At 41.7% G+C, this 16,850-nt stretch overlaps 1 protein-coding gene across 1 annotated transcript in view; it reads right to left on the minus strand.

The window, feature by feature from the left end:
- Window positions 1-3,038: 3,038 nt before the first annotated feature.
- LOC120927310 (uromodulin-like) overlaps window positions 3,039-16,850 on the minus strand; it is a 141,416-nt gene continuing 127,604 nt past the window's right edge. The window contains exons 7-11 of the mRNA XM_040337893.1: window positions 16,144-16,389; window positions 14,156-14,312; window positions 9,898-9,967; window positions 7,492-7,530; window positions 3,039-3,342 (exon numbers count right to left, since the gene is read on the minus strand). Coding sequence (XP_040193827.1) covers window positions 3,281-3,342; window positions 7,492-7,530; window positions 9,898-9,967; window positions 14,156-14,312; window positions 16,144-16,389 — 574 coding nt within the window. The 3' untranslated portion in view covers window positions 3,039-3,280. The remainder of the gene's footprint in view (window positions 3,343-7,491; window positions 7,531-9,897; window positions 9,968-14,155; window positions 14,313-16,143; window positions 16,390-16,850) is intronic.

Raw genomic sequence — 16,850 nt, forward strand, 5'->3', positions numbered from 1 at the left:
ACCTCAGTGACAAACGATCAGCCACACAGACACACAGTGGCGCCCAGTTGGCCGTTCGTCTTCAGTGGCGCGCGGGCCGCTCATCTTTTCTCTGTGTTTTTTCCCTGCGGTTGGTTCAGGTTTTCATCCAGCACCAGCGAGTGCACGTTGGCTTGCGAGTGCACGTTGGCCTGCGAGTGCATGTATATCGTCTTGTTGAACACCTGTGTATTGTCTTGATTTTCTCACACCAATGCAAGATCCAGTCCAAGTTCTCAAACTAGACCAAGCATCAGTAGCAGACTTAGCTATGTGGGACAACTTCCCCACCTGATAGAACAGCATTTCAATCTTCATCCTGGCAGTGTCAGCCGAGCCACCAAAGGCTTTTGCAGCCATTTTTAGGCCGCCACTGGTTCTCCAAAAATTGGCCCCCAGAAATTCTCTTAAATTTTTTCACCCAGTCTTCATCACACCTCGTGCTGCACCCCATCGTGGCAGCTGCCCAGGTCTGGGACCACACTTGAACAGGACAGACACTGTTCTTCACCACAGACAATCAGGCCACAGCCGACATCATCAATTAAGGTAGATCTAAGTCACTCCCCATCACTTCCTGCACAGGCTCGCGCAGCTGTCACTCCGTCACCAGGTAATATCTTATGTAGACCTTTTTCCAGGCAAATGCAAAAAGCAGCTGATGCGCTTTCCTATTCCAACCTTGGAATGGATGTTTTTCCAGCAAGAGCCTGGAGCCGACCCAACAACTATCCCTGTCCCACCATGGACATTGCTGACGATGGACTGAAGTCACATCTCACCAACGCAATCCAACTTATTAACCACTCCTTGGAACGCAACACACTGAAGGCCTATAGCACTGCTTGGAACACTAATCGCAAATTTTTGGCCCCTTGCCCTGAAGCAGCAGTTGGACACATCCTAGCCTTCATATCGTATTGCCACATGCAGCTGACCATTTCTCAATACTATCACGCCATATCTAGATGGCATCCAGCATTTCCTGTCCCTGCAGGACCCCAGTAAACCGTCAGTATTCTCGAGCCCATGCAGTCAAGTCCCTCCTACAGGGCATACAGAAGCACCAACCTGTAGTCAGTGGCAAGCGCCTACCTTTCAAGAGTCCCCTCTTTAGGGACATGTCTAAAATCCTTACTCGTTCCCTGTTTAGGGCTTTGCCCAGACTAGTCACCCGAACAGCCATCTACCAGGCCTTCTACGGTTCCCTACAACCTAGTGAATTTAGTCAGCGGCTCCGGCAGTCACACACTGCTCCGACGCCACCCGACTCGCTTTCAAACCACTACACTCTCACAGTCTGCAAACGCAACAAACCAGCCCCTGGGGTTGACATCAACCTGTTTCAGACTGACAACGCCTGATGCCCAGTGACGGTGCTCGACCCACTTCTGCTCCATCTACCCAGCCAATCTGATGGTAGCTCGTTGCTACCCTTTCTAAACCAGCTCCCTGAGTGTCAGCCAGTGTGTCAAGCATGTCAGAATCCTCCTAAGTAACTTGGGCTTCAAACCCCAGTCAGTTCCCTGGACATTCTTTGGAGCAGCCTCAGTTGCCTCCCAACAGGGAGTACCAGACTACGTAATCAAGATACCTGGCTGATGGAAGTCTCCTTGTTTTGCCACATACATCCCTAATCCTCATGAAGGAATGGCACAAGCCTTTACCAAGCTGGCTAAATAAATACAAGAAATCAATATAAACTATTTCCCTATCTGAGTCTTTTGCCCCCTTTTCTTGGCATACTGACCAGACCACCAAGCCACACTTCAGGTCTATTTATGTTGTAAGTCTTGTCGCGTGTTTATGTGATCCACATCTCTCTCGGTCAGAGGGTAACGACCATAAATAATAAGGCCAGTATGGTGGCCTGAGTTTATGGGAGGAGCCCGGAGGGTATTTAAGCAGCCCACTCACACATGCTCTTTGTCGGTTCAGTGTGCAGTACTACACATCACTGGGCCGACTCTTCCCAGCTCACCTCATGTCCGTGAGTCTGCGCATTCAATCGCATTCGACACCCTCCCGCCCTTCCCTTTTTCAGGGCACTTCTCAGCATATCCTTCTTCAATTAACTACCCATTACTTACCTTGGGTATGCCCCCTTTTCTTGGCATACTGACCAGACCACCAAGCCACACTTCAGGTCTATTTATGTTGTAAGTCTTGTCGCGTGTTTATGTGATCCACATCTCTCTCGGTCAGAGGGTAACGACCATAAATATATATATATATATATATATATATATATATGTATGTGTGTGTGTATGTATATAAATATAAATAATAAAAATATAAATGTATATATGTATATATGTATGTATGTATATGTGTATGTGTGTATGTGTATGTGCATACATTTGCTGTTTCTTTATGATTTTCTATATACAAATAGTTAACTCAATTGGGAGCCTAGCCATGCCTACAGATTGAACCCAATAGGGGTAGGCTGGTACAGGCTACCAAATAATGTATTGTTATAAGAACAATCTTATGAACCACGGTAACTCGGTTGGTTACTTAGGATTAATGTGACAATTTTAATCTGTACTGTTAAGTAAATACTTTCAATAAAAATCTATTGTTAAAAAAAAAAAAAGAAAGCTAAAAATTGGTCTGGGCGGGAAGGTGTATACGTGCCCTGTATGGAAGTGGTTAAGGATTAATCCCTGCTGTTTTTCATTTGCTTTAATAATCAGACTTATTCAGTTATTAATTTTGTGTAATGAAAATATTTATTGATAATATATTCATATACAGTACAATTTTATATACTGTCTTTGTTTTCAGACACCTGCTTCATTTGCATATCATAACACATGGTGGGTGGGGTGGAATTTTAGGGACTGAATTTGTAAGAACTTCCCAGTCTACAGGTGACTCAAGGGTTCTGCAACAGAGTTGCTAAATTGATGTTTAGATCTATCATTAATTTCGCTATTCAGTATCCATACTGCTGCGCTGCTTTGTATGATATCTTCACATATCTACTGAATGTACTCCCAACACCAAACACCTGCTAATACTGATTGTAAATCTTTATTATTCTTTAAATACAAGACAACATATTTAGTCCTGGCTCAAACACTAGAATGGACAGACACCTTATTAAATCAAGACATACCATACAAAGAGCATAAATACAGCACAGAGTCCAATATCACAGTCCAGTACAGAAAATAAATAATCAAGTTGATTTGCTTTAAGATTTAATGAAGTATATATGCCGTGGCTGACCACAAAGAGATGGTTTTAGATCTTCTTAGAATAACTTAATAAATGCAAAAGCTAGTTGAATTCCAGCCAGCAGAGCCCAGGATGCAGCTAGAGAGAAAAAATAAAAAAAATGTTTTAGGGTACCAAAAACATAGAAAATGCTTTCATATCTTAAACTGTGTCTTTAGTATTCATACATGGCTTCTCTATTGGAGGAAAAAGAAGACAACTATACTATAATCTTTCTTTCATTTCAGGAAGACTGTAGGAAACAATAAGTCTTAAAGACTTGAATAGGATGTACCTATGCTGCAGGAGCAGGAGGAGGTAAATACAAACCTGCTTTGGTAGTTTGTGTGTAACATAGTGGATTGTATTGATGGGGCAATAGGGAGGGAGGCTCAGGGAATTTTTGATTAAATATAAATTTGTGTTTTAGTCCTACTGGTAGGGTTCCTTCCACTCAATAATTATTTAGAACAATACGAAAAAATGAAGGAAAGTCCCTATAAGTTGTCACCAGAACAGGTGTCCCCATTGGGAACATTTCCTTCAGGTCCTCATTTGGTTACAGCCATAAGAAAATCAATGTGTTTCCAAGAACATCCAATCCATTCTCCAAACAGGCTTCAAAACAGCAGATTGGAAAAGTGCAGACACCGCTGCTGGCCCTCCAAAGCCTCCTTTCTATGGAGCTCTGGGCAGCGGTCGCCGCTGTTGACATCACATACAATACAGAACCAATAGTTCTGCATTGTATATGAGACAGGTGAGTGCCTGTCCACAACCCAGAGTGTAGAAGAGAAGAGTGCCAGTGGCCGGGGGTGAAAGGAATATGGAAACATCAGTCTTTTGCTCCCCCTAGATTTTAAAAGCATTTAACCCAGTACAGGAGTTTATGGTGATATCTGTGTATGTATATACATGAAATGCAATATGTCTCATGTAGGGATGAGCTTCGAGTTCGAGTCGAACTCATGTTCGACTCGAACATTGCCCGTTCGCCTGTTCGGCGAACAACGAACAATTAGGGGTGTTCGCGGCAAATTCGAAAAGCCGCGAAACACCCTGTTAAAGTCTATGGGAGAAATCTAAAGTGCTAATTTTAAAGGCTAATATGCAATTTATTGTCCTAAAAAGTGTTTGGGGACCTGGGTCTTGTCCCAGGGGACATGTATCAATGCAAAAAAAAAGTTTTAAAAACTGACGTTTTTTCGGGAGCAGTGAATTTAATAATACTAAAAGTGAAACAATAAAAGTGAAATATTACTTTAAATTTCGTACCTAAGGGGGGTGTAAAGTTAGCATGTGAAATAGCGCATGTTTCCCATACATAGAACTGTCCCTGCACTAAGTGTCATTTCTGAAAGGAAAAAAAGTATTTTAAATAAAAAATGGGGGAGGTTGGGACTTTATATGAGATGCGATTTTAGCAATATGCAATTCAATATAAACATGGAAAAAAAATGTTACCATGTTTCCATGTTTATATTTAATTGCATATTGCTAAAATTGCATCTCATATAAAGTCCCAACCTCCCCCATTTTTTATCTATTTACAGGGATGGAGGCCTATGGTAGTATCTCTATATGCCTCATTTAAAGTCCCACCCCTATCCCCCCTCTTTTTGAAAAAGTATTTTAAAACCGGACTTGCGGCTATAATGAATTGTCGGCTCTGGCAATTCAGAGCGAATTCATTCATAAAAAAAAAAATAGCGTGGGGGTCCCCCCAAAGTCCATTACCAGGCCCTTCAGGTCTGGAATGGATACTAAGGGGAACCCTGCCGTCAATTTAAAAACAAAATGACGTGGGGTTACCCCCAAATATCCATTCCAGACCCTTCAGGTCTGGTGTGGATTTTAAGGGGAACTCCACCCCAAATTTAAAAAAAAATGGCGTGGAGTTCCCCCCAAAAATTCACACCAGACCCCTTATCCGAGCACGTTAACCTGGCCGGCCGCAGAAAAGAGGGGGGGGACAGAGTGCGGCCCCCCTCCCCTGAACCGTACCAGGCCACATGCCCTCAACATGGGGAGGATGTCCCCATGCTGATGGGGACAAGGGCCTCATCCCCACAACCCTTGCCCGGTGGTTGTGGGGGTCTGTGGGTGGGGGGCTTATCATAATTTGGAAGACCCCCTTTGGATCCCCTTGGATTTATTTTATTTTTTTTCTTATTAATAAAGGACTTTTTTCTATGGTGTGTGTGTTTTTTCCAACTATTTACACTTCCTTCGTGAAATGGTAGGGGTACAATGTACCCCATTACCAATTCACATAGGGGGGTCAAGATCTGGGGGTCCCCTTTGTTGTTTTGTCTGGTGTGAATTATTGGGGGAACTCCACGCCATTTTTTTCTAAATTTGGGGTGGAGTTCCCCTTAAAATCCACACAAAACTTGAAAGGTCTGGAATGGATATTTGGGGGGAACCCCACGTCATTTTTTTTTTAAATTGACGACGGGGTTCCCCCTAGTCTCATGTTATGGGTGTATATATATATGAATTCATCAATATCTATGTGTGTATCAATTGTAATGTGCTATTTTATCTGTTTCTGTACTAAAATAAAGATGTCATTATGTTTTGACCTTATGAAGTCATGTGTCATGTGCCTCATATGAAGTCCAAATCCTCTTTTTATTTCAGATATAGGGATGGAGGTGCATCACTAATCTGTCGTGTTCTTCATTTAAAGTCCCAAAACCTCCATTTTACCCAATTTGTTGCAGGACAGGGGGCTCCACTGCAATATAATTCAACCCAGAGTTCATCTTTAATGGACTGAGATACATGATTTTCTCTAAAATGGTTCAAGCAGTTAAAGCAAGAAAGACACATTTTGTTTATTTCTTTTAGGGGTTCTTTTTTAGTTTTCTTTCTAGTTTTAATAGCGTTCTAATATGCAAAACAGTTTTGGCTTCCTCAGTCAGTATAAATGCTAGAGATGAAAATGGTTTTGCTGATCCTTCCCGACCAAATGTCAAGGGGAAGCAAACACCCAGCCAATGTATAATGACTTACAGTATACAGTAAGTAACTGTAGTTCTATAGGTTACATTTGTATCTGAAATGCAAGGGCTGATATAGAATTACTGGAACAAAAGTAGATCCCAGCAATACCCCTTCTATAATTTTCTCTAAGAGCTCAGATGATAAATCACTAAGTAAATTGGGAAACAGCACCATAATTACTAAAGGATTCTTTGCAGCAGAAGAGCTGCAGGGACAGCCTTGTCAGACTTCTAAACTGACAGCTTATTCTTCTATGCTCAGGGATGGACTGGCCATAGGGACTACAGGGAGTTTCCTGGTGGGCCGATGGCTCAGTGGGCCGTTTTTTAAAACAGAGATGCTGCTCGGAGGACTAAAAAACGCCTCAGTGTAAAAAGGGGTCCTACACTCACCCCCTCAATTTTACACTCACTCTCTTTTTCTTACAGTCACCCCCCTCTCTCACCCACCCCCTTACCCTCAACCCTCCCTCTCTCTCTCATTCCCCTCTCTCTCACCCTCTCATGATATACAATAATGGATGAAGGGGCCTTTTGGTGGGCGTGATTTTTCGGGGGGGGGGGGGAGGGGGGAAGCATTTTATTGAATTAAAGTGGGCCGGTCTGGATGAAGTCCAGGGACAAATTTTTGTCCCAGTCCAGCCCTGTCTATGCTGCATTATCATATATTATTATTTAGGTACTTATATAGCACTGTCAATTTACACAGTGCTTTACATATACATTGTACATTCACATCAGTCCCTACCCTCAAGGAGATTACAATCTAAGGCCTCGTACACACGACCGAGTTTCTTGGCAAAAACCAGCAAGTAAACATTTTCATTGAGGAAACTGTCGAGAAACTCGACGAGCCAAAAAGAGAGCATGTTCTCTATTTCCTTGACGGGAATGGAGAAAATTGGCTTGTCGAGTTCCTCGACAGCCTAACAAGGAACTCGACGAGGAAAACTATGTGTTTCGCCCGTTGAGTTCCTCGGTCGTGTGTACGAGACTTCAGGTCCCTAACTCACATTCATATACTAGGGCCAATTTTTTAGACAGAAGCCAATTAGCCTATCAGCATGTCTTTGGTGTGTGGGAGGAAACCCACGCAGGCGCAGGGAGAACTTGTAAACTCCAGGCAGGTAGTGTCGTGGTCGGTACCGAACCAGCGACCCTTTTTACTGCTAGGCAAGAGTGCCACCCACTACACCACTGTGCCGCCCCACCCATATATATCTTCATCTGTAAATCTTACCTGTATGTTTTCCAGCGCTGTCCGCAAAGTCCAAATTACCTGTATGAGATACAAAACAATAATGAATGGAATGCTAAAGAAATGTTGATCAACATTATTCAATATCAAAACCAATAAGTGGAATATTAAACCAGGATAAGTCAATGTAGTTAAATAAAGTGTATGTAAAAGGTAAAAAAAAAATGTAGTCTTCAACACAGTGGAGAAGTGTTGGCCCCATTTGTTAAAGCGGTAGTAATCCGCAGGTGGTAAAAAAAAAAGTCCTGCAGGGCAATGTCTTAGTGTGCTAATAAAGGTTTAACCCCTTGATCACCGCCCTAGTTAAAAGCTGTGTAAATTCCAGAAAATGTACCCTAGTTTGTAGACGCTATAACTTTTGCGAAAACCAATAAATATACGCTTATTGCAATTTTTTTTACTAAAGACATGTGGCTGAATACATTTTGGCCTAAATGTTTGACTTAAATTTTGTTTATTCGATATTTTTTACTTTTTGTTATAAGAAAAATCAATTTTTTTCAAAATTTACGGTCTTTTTCCATTTATATCGCAAAAAAAAATATCGCAGAGACAATCAAATACCATCAAAAGAAAGCTCTATTTGTGGGAAGAAAACTACGCAAATTTTGTTTCGGTACAACATTGCATGACTGCGCAATTACCAGTTAAAGCAGCGCAGTGGCAAATTTTAAAACCACCTTTGGTCCTTTAGCTGTATATTGGTTCGGGGCTTAAGTGGTTAAAGTGGTTCTAAAGGTTTATTTATTTTTTTTACCTTCAAGCATTCTATGCATGAATGTAAAAAACCTTCAGTAATTAAGTCCTCCCAAATACTTACCTCAGACCGATCTCGATCCAGCGATGTGCACGCTTTCCAGTGTCTCTGCCTTTTCATTGGCTCCCACTGCTGTCAATCACAACCAGTAAGGTGGGAGCGGGGCTTAGCCTGTTCCGTGGATTTTATAGGCTCACACAGCGGGGCTCTGGATTGAACATGCACGAGTGCCCATAGCAAGCAGTTTGCTGTGGGGGCACTCGGAGAAGAGGAGGAGCCAGGAGCACTGGCAGGGGACCTGAGAAGAAGAGGATCGGGGCTGGTCTGTGCAATACCAGTTCACAGAGCAGGTAAGTATAAGATGTTTGATATTTAAAAAACAAAACAAAAAACGTTTAACTTTAAACAACTAAGAAATCCATACTCTGATTTCACAGCACACTGTAAACTACACACAGTATGCATTCTTAGCTGCAGCAGATCAGATGGAACCTGACTCTTTTCCTGGTTCAAGAACTTCCAACATCATTTAGCCCTTTCCTCCCAGCCCAGCTCTTTCATTTATTGTATTGCAGTTCTTTCGATCTTGAAAACTCAGTATCACATGTGGTTGTTACCTAGGGTGGTCTGAATGCAAACACAATCTGCCCTCAAGACTGACATCTATTTTGATATTTGTATAGGGTCTCCCAACAGCCAGCCTGCTGCTTGCTTCAGGGCTGAGGGTTCTTCAGGGGAGTAATGAATCAGGGTGCTGTGACATTTAGTGGGGATTTTTTTACCTTAATGTAGGGAATGCATTAAGGAAAAAAACTGTTATGCCGCGTACTCACGACCATTTTTCATGACGTGAAAAATTACATATTTTTTTAATGTCAATAAAAACGATCGTGTGTAGGCTCCAGAGCATTTTTCATGACGTGAAGAATGGGCATTAAAAATTTAGAACATGCTGTATTTTTGTGCATCGTTTTTCACGGCGTGAAAAACGGTCGTGTGTAGGCTTTAACGACGGGGAAAAAAAGTGCATGCTCAGAAGCAAGTTATGAGACGGAGCGCTCGTTCTGGTAAAACTAGCATTTGTAATGGAGATAGCACATTCGTCACACTGTAACAGACTGAAATGCACGAAGACTGAAAAGCGCGAATCGTCTCCCACCAAACTTTTACTAACACGAAATCAGCAAAAGCAGCCCCAAGGGTGGCGCCATCCGAATAGAACTTCCCCTTTATAGTGCCGTCGTACGTGTTGTATGTCACCACGCTTTGCTAGAGCATTTTTTTTTCACAATCGTATGTATGCAAGGCGGGCTTGACAAGAATCGGGTTGAAAAAAACATTGTTTTTTCTAGACTATTAAAAATTGTTGCGTGTACGCGGCATTAGCCTTTAGAAATACTTTAAGGTCAACAGAATAACAATTGAATTATTATCGTAAAAAGGGAACACATATCACTCTGTTTAGGTTGTGAATACACTTGCAAGTGCCTTACAGCACTATAGAAAAATTCTCAATATACTTGGTTACCACCCTTGCCACATAATTGGGGGTTAGCACAAAACACAGGTTCATGTCATCAAAAGCTGAAAATTCTTATTTCTGTGCATATGTATATTATAATGTGACATACCATCAAGGGTTAGGCCTATCTTGACTTCATTAGTAGCTGTGTTGAAGGATTTACCAGTTGCACTTGCACACTGTGAAGAACAAGCAAAACAATCATAAGCTGTTATTTTAATTGTAAATAGCAAATCATGATGAGTTTCTAGTTTTTTATTATAGCCTATGAAATTGTCAGCAGCACATATATGCAGATAGACATGATTTTTAAAACATAACATTTTAAGATTGGAAAAATACATCCATATGTGTGTGAATTTATGTTGCTGTCGGCGGCTGTGCACACAACATTTTCTGTTTTGCATTCCTGTAGGCAAAAATACACTGTGGCTCAACAATAGATGTATTTTACACTGTATACCTGTATTCTGTACTTAATAGGATTGTAAAGGTTCGTGTTTTTTCACCTTAATGCATCCTATGCATTAAGGTAAAAAGACACCTGGCAATCACCGGCCCCCCCGTTTTACTTACCTTGGCCCGCTCGTCTCCTCAGTGCATCCCCGCCGTCCTCCTCTCCACAGAGTCCCGGCTTTGATTGGATAGATTGATAGCAGCGCAGCCATTGGCTGCCGCTGCTGCCAATCAAATCCAAAGATGCGGGCGCCGGGGGGCGGGGCCAAGTCATACACTCGGCATCTATGGACACTGAGTGTATGACTCAGGAGCGTGCCCGCAAGGTAACCCCCTTAGGAGAAAGCTTCTCCTAGGGGGTTATCTAATGCGGAAAGGAGCAGCGAGAGCCGCCGAGGGACCCCAGAAGAGGATGTTCGGGGACACTCTATGCAAAATAAGCTGCACAGTGGAGGTAAGTAGGACATGTTTGTTATTTAAAAAAAATAAAAAAAGGAACCTTTAGTATCGCTTTAATTGCTACTGTATAGCACAAGGCCTTAAAAAAACAGTGTTGTGTTGGCTTACAGTATACATAGCTCCCAACTGTCCCTGATTTCGAGGGACTGTCCCTGATTTGGAGCAATGTCCTTCATTCCGCCTCATTTTGGTCTGATTCATATAGATGTATATAAAAGGCACAAAAAGTGTTTTCCAGCACTAAACGTTTCATCTGATTTCTAAATTGCTGCATTTGTAAATTCCAAAAGCCAAAAGGGTCTGTCCTCTGCCAGCATACTTTTGCTGATAGGTGTCCCTCATTCCAATCTCAAAAAGTTGGGGAGGTATGCTGTATACACCCTGGCCTGGATTCTCAGAGGACTAATGACGGCGCAGTGCCATGTACGCCGTTGTAAGTCCTAATCCGAGCCGTCGTATCTATGCGCCTGATTCTTAGAATCAGTTACGCATAGATATCCATTAGATCCGACAGGCGTAAGTCTCTTACGCTGTCGGATCTAAACTGCATTTTTCTTTGGACCGCTAGGTGTCGCTTCCGTCGAATTCCGCATTGAGTATGCAAATTAGCTAGATACGCGAATTCCCAAACGTACGCACGGCCGACGCAGTAAAGTTACGACGTTTACGTTAGGGTTTTCCCGGCTTATAGCTTCTGCCTGACACATAAGTGCATCCATGGGAAGGCTCCGCAATATCTTTGCGACAAGATAGAACCTCACAATTCGAATCGCGTTCTGCGATCCACCGACCAAAATCTGGTCAGGGTACCAAAAACCAAATACAAGTCCAAAGGAGAAAGAAGGTTTGCTTTTCAGGGTCCTAGACTATGGAACGCTTTACCAACCAGCATTCGGTTGGAGGAAAACCACCTGACTTTCAGAAGACGGATCAAAACTCTGCTCTTTTGATGTCATGAGACACGAACAACTAGCGCCCAGAAGCGATTCAGTTCGCATGCGCCGCGCTTTATAAGTTTTTCATTCATTCATTCATTCATAGTTGCCCCTGCTATATGAGGCGCAGCCAATGTTAAGTATGGCCGTCGTTCCCGCGTCAAAATTTAAAAAAGTTACGTCGTTTGCGTAACTCGTCCGTGAATGGGGCTGGACATAATTTACGCCCACGTCAAAACCAATACGTCCTTGCGGCGTATTAGGAGCAATGCACACTGGGAGATTTCCACGGACGGCGCATGCGCCGTTCGTGAAAAACGTCAATCACGTTGGGTCACAGTAGTTTAACATAAAACACGCCCCCCTTCCACATTTGAATTAGGCGGGCTTACGCCGGCCGATTTACGCTACGCCGCCGCAACTTACGGAGCAAGTGCTTTGAGAATACAGCACTTGCCCGTGTAAGTTGCGGCAGCGTAACGTAAATCGGATACGTTACGCCGCCGCAAAGATACGCCATTCTACGAGAATCTGGCCCACTATATGTACATTTTTGCTGGCTAGGAGCAGATCCCTGCTTATTGAACCCAGAGGTCCTTTTTCCTCATATGCAATAACAGGATCCCCATTCTGTATTTTGGTTCAGTCCTTCCATTTATATATATTTACACACATCATACGTTATTATAAAATGCTGTATGGCTATACAAACTAGGACATTGAGAATAAGGTTCTTGTCCCATGAACAAAATGAAATTAAACCCTGACTGTCATCTGCATGGAAATACTTGTCAGCCAAACAATAAAAGGATCTGATTGAGTCATGAATGCTTACTTTTTTCCATAGGCCCTAATGGTGAAGTTATCTCCCTGCAGGCTCCCAAGTAAATGGTTTCTCCATAAGTTCTATGAAGATACAGTTGCACATATACATTTCCAGCTTGAAGAAGGACCACTTTAAGCTGGTTTTTTTTGGGGTAGCACTACCCAACATAGGCTATGGCTCCAAATCTAGGTGACCTGCTAAGCTTTTTTTACATTACTGAAATCCATGCAATAAGATAAAAAACCTTCTGCATGCAGCTTCTCCTGCAGCCACCCTAAATACATACCCAAGACCAATTAGAGGTCTTATGGACACACAGAGCAGAGCTTGGGGGTGAGCACTCACGAGTGCCCCCAACCAGCTTGCTGTGCGGACACTCAGCGGGAGGCGGAGCCAGCAGGGACCCCAGAGGAGGATTTGGCTGCTTTGTGCATAATATACCCATGTATATTATATATATATATATATATATATATATATATATATATATATATATATATATATATATATATATATTATGTATACCCGTGCTTTTTATGGGTAGATGTTCATTTGGCTTGGGGGAAAGTACAAATACATTATTCCTCTCTCCCTGGCAACCAGTGCTTTCTTTCGCTGTTTGAGAGAGCTGCAACTTTTCTGACACTCTTAGAGCATATATGTTTATTTAATTGTACTTAAAGCAGTATTAAGCCCAAAAAACAAACATTTATTTTATTGCAGCTTACCAATTCTTAGATGTCATGTCTGTGTTCATTTTTATGTGCTTTGTTTCTTTTATTTTCATCTGGTGATCGGGCAGTAAGTCTGATTTTCAAAAGAACAAGCTGTCCCACAGATGTGCCAGTTACAGGGATGAGACAAATCATTTACCACTGGCAGGGGTGCTTACAATGACCAGCTTGTATTTACTTATGTAAAACCTTTATCCCAAGAGGGCTAAAACAGCAGACAAAGTATTAGCTGGAGTTTGGCTTTAAAGTGTATTTAAAACTGCTAGTACATCTAATACTGCCCTCCCCCCAGACTGACAATACAGGAGATGTGCTGTTGGCCAGATCACCAGGTGAAAACGGAGGGAAAAAAAAGCCTAAAAAAGCTGATTGGTAAGCTGCAATATATTACATTTTTGGCGTTGATTTTAATACTGCTTTTAGTAGATTCAGCCAGGTAGCTAGAATTATCAGGAAACGGCCAGCCATGGGCAACCCCCTTACTTCTGACATATCAAATTTACTTTCGGGTGGACATGGACAGTAGTATGCAAATACACAAATAATGAAGATCTGCCAACCAGTCATAAGTGGCAACTGCTGGATCTCTGGATGAATGGTACATTGGTGGGAAGGCAAACTGCAGACACAGAGCACTGGCTTTTTAGGAGGGAATATTTGCTGTTTTCTACAATGATCATCAGCCATACTGTATGCATGTTGCTCCTAGCCAGTAGACCAGTGATGGCGAATCTTGGCACCCCAGATGTTTTGGAACTACATTTCCCATGATGCTTATCTACACTGCAGAGTGCATGAGCATCATGGGAAATGTAGTTCCAAAACATCTGGGGTGCCAATGTTCTCCATCTCTGCAGTAGACAATCCAGACTGTCATCTAATGCCCATGGGCACCTTGATTAATACTTCATTGCTATCAAACAGCCTCTTATCAGAGGAAATGTATTTATCACTTACCTTGGAACATGTTTCAGTGGTCTTGTCACACAAACGTACATCACAGAAAAAGTTTACATTGGCCTGATTTTGAAACTGAAATGCGCTTATGCTGAAAGATGCTTCTAATGAATTTATAGTTTGTAACACCATTGTGGAAACAGTTCCCTGGACACAGCTGTAAATGAGAAAAAAATATAAGAATATTTTGGTTACACTGCTGACCAAACTGGCCGGTTTTAGCATGACTTAGAAAAACAAAATATTACTTTTCATAATTAAGCTTTGATTCTTGCCTTGACTTTAAATTAGTGATGATCTCAGTGAGCCATTTAATTTATTTGCCTTTGATAGAGTTTGCCACATTTGACTTTAAAAGAAATATACAATCATGAAGCACTTTCATAGTGTGCAATGTATACAGCATACAGGCTCGGCCCCTATTTACCTATATCCCTTTAAATCCCTCCCTCTGATAGTGCAGTGTGGCCACACCATCAGTTCCTTGCTTTGAGGTGTTACTCAGAATGGACGGCACCACAACGCATTTGTGACGAGATCCTTCCTCGCCCAGGTCCTGCTCTCCCGACACTCCTCTGCTACCAGTGAGTCAGCTTGCAGATTGCAGCGTCTGATGGTCCAGTCATCCAAGGTTCCGGGGTCCGAACTACAGCTATGTGCCATTCAGACCCATTAAGAACAAACACCAGGCAGGCTGTATGTAAGTTCAAGCAGGACTCTTTATTTCAAGTACACAGCACACTTTTATACAGAATTTTGGAACATCCCACTCCCAACAACCGCTTTCCTATTGGTCAATTGTAAAGTATATCCAGTCTTCACTCAAGTCCTCCTTGACCATGCAAATGAGGACTTGAAATTGTCAACAGGGATTGGTCCAATAGCTTGGATAGAAAGACTTGTGTATTGAGACAGAAGCCCCAGGGGGTAATCAATGTACACAATAACCCGGTCTACTTAATTACTACCTCTGAGAGGTTACATTGCTTTAGACAATAGAATGCTAATTCAATACAGCTGACAGGAGGCTTCTGACCTTTAGAACAATAAACACATACATCTTCACACATACATTCTAGATTCAATTAACCTTCAATCCATAGTTTTTTAGCCAGACGGAGTGTCTCCGACACCCGCTCTTAGCCTGCAGAGCACAATAAAAGGTATTTCTCTAGCTGGTTCCACTTAGCATTTCAATAGCCGGTGTCCTTGCATTGAATGTCCCTCTCCTGTGTAACAGATGTCAAGTAGAAACACTTTAATATCTTAAGATCCATGACAGCATTAATCTGGACATGAAGCATTTTATTTTTTGGAATCTAAAACAGTTTAGGGCAAAAATTGTTAATTTTATGGTTGGCTTTCTAAAGCTGCAATGTAGAGAAGGCACATTGAGATTCCACCAAGATTTTCTGTAAAATTTTGCTTCTACAAGTGGAGGACATAACACTGGTTTAAAGCCTAGTACATGCAATCAAAAAATTGCGCAAAAAATATTGCTTTCAGAGCGATCTACGATAATCTGATTGTTAGCACACAGCTTTAGAGAGCAGCTCACGACTGTTTATCTGAAATTATCTGAAAGGGACAAACACGGTAATTTACTTTTAATCAGTATAGTATTTGTCTAAAAAATAAAAATCAGAAGAGCAAGACCACGCATGCTCTGAAACAAAAGAATACATTACATTGCTTCCCAAGTTGTATTCTGTCGTATGAGAATATTCATAACTTTAGTAACCTCTTCATTTTTGATACAAGACTAACATGCAAAAAAAAAGATATATGTCTGATATTTTTATCAAAGAGACAGATGTACGAGGCACCACTTTTACTAGGGCCACTTATACTGATTCCAGCTAAATCAAGAAGGTGTGTGCAAGGTTAGTTTCAACATCTGCTTTTGTATTTAGCAATCTGTGTGAAGTTCTAGGTCTTTACATTTTCTTTTATCTTTATGTTTATATGCATAAGAAATACAAACGTACCCATCTTTTATAAGATAAAAAGCATTTACATCACTACGATTATCTGTAGGACTTGCAACACATGACTCTATCCGGAGAACATATTGACTTCCATCAGCGCCTTCCACAAATATTCCCACATAGATGATTGATCCGACAGTCACAGCGTCATTATTTTGATATCCTTCTGTAAGTGATGGATTTTTATAAGCAGCCATGGTAACAGGATATGATCCAGTCCCATTCACTCCAGACAGATATACCGTCCTGTGAAAATAAACACATGTTCAGGTAACAAAACCAATAAACAATTTAAATCACTATTAATTTCCTAATAGGAAGCAATAGCTTTAAGCATTCGTTCACACTTAAACATGGCTTTGAAATCATGTGAGTTCATCTAAACTCGCACGATTCAATAGTCGCATTTCAGTCTGACTTCGGGGGCGACTTGAAAGACATCTGTGCGGGTTTATGCACAGATGTCTATTGAAATAGCCCCCCGAAGTCTCCCAAAGTAGTGTAGGAACTACTTTTGGAAATCGCCTAGCAATAGGCTCCAATTTGACCTGTCAAATGGCATGTCCACACATTTTTGTAAAAATTGTATTATATCTTTTCATCTGACAACACTGAAGAAATTACACTTTGCTACAATGTAAAGCAGTGAGTGTGCAGCTTGTATAACATGTTGAAATTTGCTGTCACCTCAAAATAACTCAACACAC

Source organism: Rana temporaria, chromosome 2, assembly GCF_905171775.1.
Source record: "Rana temporaria chromosome 2, aRanTem1.1, whole genome shotgun sequence".
Taxonomy (NCBI): Eukaryota; Metazoa; Chordata; class Amphibia; order Anura; family Ranidae; genus Rana; species Rana temporaria.